Below are 7,368 nucleotides of genomic sequence, written 5' to 3' on the forward strand. Positions count from 1 at the left end.
ATGTGTTCTGTTAGATGGCCACGAAGAATGTCATGTATGGCTAGATGTTAATTCTTCATGAATGACCAGAGAAGTGGAGGGAAGGTTAAGACTATGTTATCACCATTGTTATGCATGTGATGCCTGTTGTTTAAATCTGTGTGCGATCGATCTTTCAATATGTCAGTTTGTTAACTGCTGGTCATTTATCTGAATTTCTGCATCATCCATGCTTTTGCTAACTGTGTTTACTTGTATTTGCAACTTTACATATACTGTTCACAGTTGTTCTGTATGTGGTGCAGGAAAAAAAGTATGTTAGAAATGAAGAAACTATTGCTTTCATTGAAAAAAGATGAATAAGTTACTGTTTTTTCTTTTTTTCACTGTTAGTTTCACTCCGTTTAGACACTGGAATATTTAAGGATGATAAGTAGAAGCGAGAGTTAAAGAGCGGCTCGTGGCCTGGTTCAGGCGAGCTGCGGCATGTTCGCTTCAGCTTATTCAGCCGGCTTATCAGCCACCAAATAATATTTTCCTCTCACAACAAATCAGCCGTTTCAGCTTTTCAGCCAGCTTATAAGCTGAAGCGAACAGGCCGCTGGTGGGGCTGAAAGGATAAGGCGTGGACAATTTGGTCATTTCACGTCCTGATCCACGGTAGCAGGGATGAGTTGGTGCATCACTGCGAAAAATGATAAAAATGTTAGGGGATGTTGGGTTCCATTAGTCCCTATCACATCAAACATCCAATATTTAGATACTAATTAAAAATATTAAATATAGGACGAATAGCTTAATTACTCGGAGGACGTCACTAAGAGGTAAGGATGACAAATAGTCCCGGATCCCACGCCCGTCGATCCCGCGCAGAGATCGTCGATCCCTCCACCGCCCGGCTCTCTCCCTCTCCGTTCCTCTCTGCAGCACACCATGGCGCCTCCGCTCATCTGTCAGTCCTCCCGGATCCCACGCCCGTCGATCCCGCACACAGATCGTCGATCCCTCCACCGCCCGGCTCTCTCCCTCTCCGTTCCTCTCTGCCGCACACCACGGCGCCTCCGCTCATCTGTCAGTCGGCCCTTCGGTAAGTGCTTCTAGCTTGCTTAGATTGATTCTTTATTCTAAGAGTTGGATTTGTTGTCCACAAACCGGGTCGTTTTTCCCTCAACACATGTACCTTTTGGGTTCTTATGCTGCGTGCGTGGTGCCCTACTAATCCATTGCCCCATTCACGGTTTGATTAGGTTTTTCTTCTTCAGGCCGCAAGATCGGCGTAGCTGACACCGTAACACTTCTGGGTTCTAATTAAGGCGCGGGTGCAGTTTATTGTACAAAAAAAAATTAGGGTTCAAGTGAAACATCACGACCGTAGTGAAGTCCGCCCCCTTGCTTTGCTGAAGTAATCGCTAGTTTTGTTAATATAAGGGATAATTACCATGCTCTTCTTTTTGCTTACAGATCTCCGAGATGTCCGAAGACAATGATAGTGAAAGAGGTGATGGCTAAATTACAAAATCGTTTATGGCTCCCCACATCTCCCTCCCGGGTTTTAATAAACCGTTATTTGGTTGTTTAATTCCTTAGTTGCATTTTGGAAGAAGAATTTTTTAGGGGATACATATAGAGGTTTGGATGCGGCTGCTGAGGAGGAGGATCCTAGCCATCCACAGGATTTTACCAAAGAAGGCTTGGATGCAAAAGAAGTGGTGCTATGCCTATCCAAATCCATCGTGTCACTTGTCTCTTCTGTTGGTAATTTCACTGATTTCCACCTGTATTGCATTGGCTTTTTGTTTTTGATCATCAAGTTTGTGTGTAATTTCTTTTATTCTCTTCTGCTACACATTTGCACAGATGGGAAGCCTCTGTTTGGTTGCACAGGTACAGTGGTCAATCATGTGGGTTCCGAGACATGGATACTCACCTCAGCCACGCTGGTTAGGAAACCTGGCACTGACCATGATGCTTACAAAGCGGATGAAGTTAAGGTCAGCATAGCAACAGTCTCCTTACTTGATTTGATATACTGACTTCCTTCTTGATTAATGTGGATTTGTGGATAACTGGGCTTTGATTTAATGATGGCAGATTGAAGTGCTTCTGGACAACAAAAGAAGTATCAATGGGCGTTTAGCAATGTGCAATCTGCAGTATAATATTGCTGTTGTCACTATTGAGTTACAGTTCGGTCTTCCCATTGTGGCGCTTAATGATCCTCCTGAATATTATTCCATACTGGGTCGGCCTGTGGTAGCTGTAGGTCGGGATTCCAAGTCACAAGTTTTACTGGTGAGACATGGGAACATGATCCGCAAAAGGAGCAAGTTGGACTGCAGCGAGCTTTTGCTCTGTACCTGTCCTGTTAGTAAGGTAAAAGAAGGGATTAGAATATTTTAGGAGCTCATAGTGAGAATAAAAAGAGACGTGAATATGAATGAGTATTGAGTATTCGTTACAGTGATTAAAGAAAGACTGCATGTTGAATTAGTTGTCGTCAATTGGTAATCGTGGGTAGTTTGTTGAATATTCAGTTACTCTTGAATGATTACAAGGATGTTTTTTTAGTGAGGCCCAACTGATACTCTTAAACTATGGAAGATTATTTTAGTTACAATACTTGGTCTTGATGTTATGGTTTGCAGAAGATGTGAGGTTACTAAGTTTAGACTATGAGATATGAAGTCGACCCTCTTCTTTTATGCAGTAATACTTCCAATGAAGTTTTTCTAAAATTCAAGTGTTTCATGGGAAATGTTTTTGAATGAATAACTGTTTATGCATATGCTATTTTTTTTTTAAAAAAAATCTGCTCCATGAGAAATTGATGGCTCTTTACTCATTTTAACTAGTACAACATGCTGTTATTTGAGATAATGCCATTATAAAGCTAAATTTACATCAGTATTCTCTTTGGGTTTGTCATGTACCAGACTTTCATTGGGGGCCTTGTCATGGACTTTGAAAGAAGAATCATTGGCATCTCCTTTTTTGGCGAGGACACCACCCCTGTTATGCCAATTGAGATTGTGTCAAGATGTCTGAAACACTTCAAGAAATTCAGGTACTTTTTATTCTCTTTGGGTTCTGGTGATATACGCATTGTGTTGTTCAGCTTTGTTATCTTCAAATGTGTGTGCACAAGTGAATGCGGACACCCTTGGACACATGTAAGCATGTGCATGCCTAATTTTGATGCGATAGTTCTACAAGAAGCTATTTCTATTAGCTTAGCATCCCTGAATGTATTCTGTGCTAACAGTGTCCCATTGGGTTTCAGTTGTCCCTTTCTTCCTCAATTCTTCTATGTTCATTAGATGGATATTGCTTGCTCTGGATATTATCCCCTTGGTGACTACTCTGTTTTGCATTGCTGTTAATTTTTTCTTCAATTGCAAATCTATCTAATATTATATCTGGAAACATTGTATCTACTACGGCACTAGTACTTATTGAGCTCTCAAAATCTTATGATGATTGCAGGACACTCAAGCTGCCTTGTCTTTGCATAAGGGGACATGCTGTTCACAGTCTGGAACTACGCAGTCTGGAAATTTTGTGCCTCAACTTTCCTGAGCTATCTTGTGGAATTGGAATTGTGGTAGACCAGGTAGTCATGAATTAACCCCCCCCCCCCCCACCCACCCACACAAAGGGGTAAAGAAAGAAATAAACCTCATCAGCCACTCCCTCTTCTCCTCCACAAACACATTAGAAAAACTGCATTACTGACGATTTGTTTAGGGTATAACAGATTTGGAATATATACTCTAATAGAATGTCATGGTCATCCTTGAGCCAAACAAAATAGTTACATCTATTTGTTACGAATTTAGTTTATGCGAAACATTGAACAACAATTGTCAATAGTAAGTGTAATTCACTGTTGCATAAAATGAATCCCTCTTAATTTGATGCCATTAGTTAACAATCAAAACAAAATGGGGACAAATCTGGGTGCAATTTCCTTTTCATTTTCTTCAGCTTTACAATCTGCTGGTCATTTTCTTTATGAAGGTGGACTGATTGAGAACTGTCATTTGTTACTGGTTTAATACTGAAACCGTAATTTGCGTGGTTGCACCAATGTTAAATTGGCATTAGCCCCAAAATTCAAAACTAAACTAGTGTACATTCTTCTCTTTATACTCGTATGTCATTCGAAGATATTTGACTCTTTTGAAATCGTTGAGTTTAACTTTTGAGCTTCAATGTTTTACTGATTATTACTAGTTTACTATTGGACCTTTTTATTATTGCAGTACTTGTGTTTAGGAAAAAGTGTAGTTGTTGGCATTACAGTTGTTCTCGATGGTACTTCTAGTTGGGCCTTGTTTGAAAGAATTGAGTTTGGAAGTTTTAGTAAATCTCAATCCATGACATCTTAAGTTGGATTGCACTTTTGGCCAGTTGATTATATGTATATATTTTATTTATATTTTAGTGCACTTTATTATTACTTTTTTTTGGGGGGGGGGGATTTTGGAGGATTATTGTTGAGGTCACATCTTGCACAGTTGTGTTTTTTTGGGCAATATACAGTATACACATACAGAAGAAGCAAACAAAAGTGAACTTGCTTCCTTAGTTGACAACCTATGTAAACAAAATTGAGAAAACCCTGATTTACGAAGGTACATGAAAGAGTCGCATTAGTGGCCGTAGTGGTGATGGTCGGGAGGACTGAAGCAGATATATTGGAGATTGAAGATGCAGGACTGGTAACAATACCTTGCAAGAAGGATCTAATACAAAAAGATTGAAAGATGTAACAGTAGATCTGCTATGGAGAATGTTAACATAAGCAGAGAAGAATTTACATTAGCATTTAGGTGCTACATACAGTGATGCCATAGGCTTGTGGACAAACCATGTCTTATGTCCTGATTCATGCTTATGATCACTTAACAAAGAATAAATGTAAGATATGTTTATATGCACACACATGTGTGTGCAGATGACTCTACATTTACTGAGAAGTACATATAATTTCAAAATTAAGGTTGGGCTTTATAGTTTGCGGAAATTGTCGCTGTGTGTATTTTTGTTCTTTAGAACATTAGCTAATTGTATCATGTGCTGTGTACTTGATTTCTTCTAACTCCTCCATTTTCATTGATTTAACATATAATTTGTAGATATCTGGAGAGTCACCAGAAAATTTTGGAGGCATTGAGGCTGGTGATATCATCTGTAGTATTGATGGAGTTGTTCTGCACTCTTTAGCTCAGGTATCATTTTGCTGGTGCAAATCCCTAGCACTGTCTGCATGCCATCTCGCAAATTTGAACCTCTTGTTTTACATTATTATATCATGAATATTAGTTGAAAAAAGACATACCTGTTACCATTGAAGTTGTAGGTTTGTCTGTTTAAGCACGTGGAAATGTTTTGAGTTCCATAAAGTGCCAGTTAACAAGAAAAACACCTCCATTTCCTGATGCTACGCTATGTTGTATTTTTTATTATGGTGAAAATCACTCTTCCGCTAGTGAAATTTTGTTATCATTGCAATTTGCTAATTCCTATGCCCTAACTACTCACTCCACATCCATCTCGTTTCACTATCACACTAGTCTCGTGGAGAATTTTCGGAGATTCTTGTAGTTTTATTTGAAAGCCTGATTGCACTTTGTGTAATTCATGCAACATTTTCTCTCCTGTTCTCAGCTTACTGCAATGCTTCTTGATAAGTTTTTTGCTATGAAATCCGAGAAGACAATGGTCCTCCAGGTTAGTTCGGATAACTAATCAATCTCCATATTTTCTTCCTGTTAATACTGTTCTTTCTCTGTATGGGAAATCAGGCAGTGATGCGAAGACCCAGAGATAACTCTAAATTTGTTGCGATGCTGAATATATGGGAGAATAGTTCTGTCGAATGCAGCAATTCCTTCAGCAACAGGTTCTTTCAATAAAAAGCACAGGACTTCTTTTTTTGTCTCACTGATGATTGATGGAGGTTTGTTACACTTGATTTTGAGCGACACTTGTTTGTTACAATTGTAGATGGCCGTTGCTGTGAAAGGAACAAGGTTCGGGTGTTCAAAGCTGAAGTTATTGCACTTGAATGATGTAGATTGTGGAAGCAGAACATCTATATAGCTTCCATCTATCATTCCTAGTATGTTAACTTATTTGGATTTACAACTTGTGTCTGACTCAATATGAGTGCCACTTTGACATAGTGGAGGAAAACACTCCTTAGCCAATCTGTCCTTGAGTTTTGGATATTCTGATTGTTTACAGCAGTCGGTACGTTAGAAAACTTGGTAGTTGTAACATTTGACTGAATAGAAATCCTCGTTGGCCTTCTATTGGATGTAGTTGTCTACTCCCTCCGTTCCAAATTATAGGTCGTTTTGACTTTTCTAGATACATAGATATTATTATGCATCTAGACATAGGGTATATCTAAGTGCATAACGAAGTCTATGAATCTAATAAAATCAAAACGACCTATAATTTGGGACGGAGGGAGTATTTCTTATCCATGCTGATAAAAATTTCCGAGGATCATCAATGCTTGTGAAATTTCATTCCTTTGAAAATTTAACCTTTTAAATTTTCAGACGACCATATTAATGAAATATTTTTTCTAGAATACGCCGAGCTGTGTAACATTGCATATAATAGGTAGATTTTGAAATCCAACACAAATAACGCACATCCAACACACCGCTAAACAGCCTTCTCAAGTTACATTCGCACCACATGAATATGAGCACGACCAAACACAAACACCAGCAATTACATTCGCGCCACAGGGATATGAGAACGGCCAAGACTTGCGGAAGAGGGAGAGGGAGAGTGCGGGGCGACCTGAGCGGAACACCGCCGCGCGCCCTATAGCCCCTGTGCTCGCCACCTTGCCACCGTAGGAGTGTGCCGTCGGAAACTCGCATGGGTGCAAGGACGGCGGCGGTGAGGCCTCCTTTCCGCACATCCTTCCTCTCTCGGAGCCATCGTTCCCCATCGGAAACCCTAGCGCCGCCACCCCTTCCCCCTCCTCCTTCCCATCTCGCTGTCGCCGGAGCTGGCCCGCGCAGATGTCCGTGCGGTAGCTAGGAGGGCGGCGGCGGGGCGGAATCCTCCGATTCGGGCTGTTCTTGCCCGGATCTGGCGAGTTGCGGCAGCAGCGGCAGGCGTGTGACCTATGGTGGCATCGGCGGCGGTCGCACGGAGCGAGGTGGCCCGGTCGACGGCGGCCCGCAGTGGTCGCGCGCGGGCGAGGTGGCCTGCGGTGACGTCGGCGACGGCCCTATGGGGGCGGTGGGCTGCTGCGGCAGCGTTGGCGACGGCCGCACGGGGACGACGAGAGAAGATTAGTAAAGTTAGTTTGGTTTAGTAGAGTAGCTCAAGCTTTTTAGTAGAGATATGTGTGAAACA

At 41.2% G+C, this 7,368-nt stretch overlaps 1 protein-coding gene across 1 annotated transcript; it reads left to right on the forward strand.

The window, feature by feature from the left end:
- The first annotated feature begins 820 nt into the window (after nucleotides 1-820).
- Nucleotides 821-6,294, forward strand: LOC117857149 (putative protease Do-like 14). The gene is made up of 11 exons (XM_034739657.2): nucleotides 821-1,066; nucleotides 1,441-1,477; nucleotides 1,567-1,734; nucleotides 1,837-1,970; nucleotides 2,071-2,352; nucleotides 2,913-3,043; nucleotides 3,463-3,589; nucleotides 5,118-5,210; nucleotides 5,650-5,712; nucleotides 5,787-5,884; nucleotides 5,989-6,294. Exons 2-11 carry the CDS (start codon nucleotides 1,450-1,452, stop codon nucleotides 6,002-6,004), a joined length of 1,140 nt encoding a protein of 379 aa, XP_034595548.1. The 5' UTR covers nucleotides 821-1,066; nucleotides 1,441-1,449; the 3' UTR covers nucleotides 6,005-6,294.
- The last annotated feature ends 1,074 nt before the right edge of the window (nucleotides 6,295-7,368 follow it).

Source organism: Setaria viridis, chromosome 5 (assembly GCF_005286985.2).
Source record: "Setaria viridis chromosome 5, Setaria_viridis_v4.0, whole genome shotgun sequence".
Classification (NCBI taxonomy): Eukaryota; Viridiplantae; Streptophyta; class Magnoliopsida; order Poales; family Poaceae; genus Setaria; species Setaria viridis.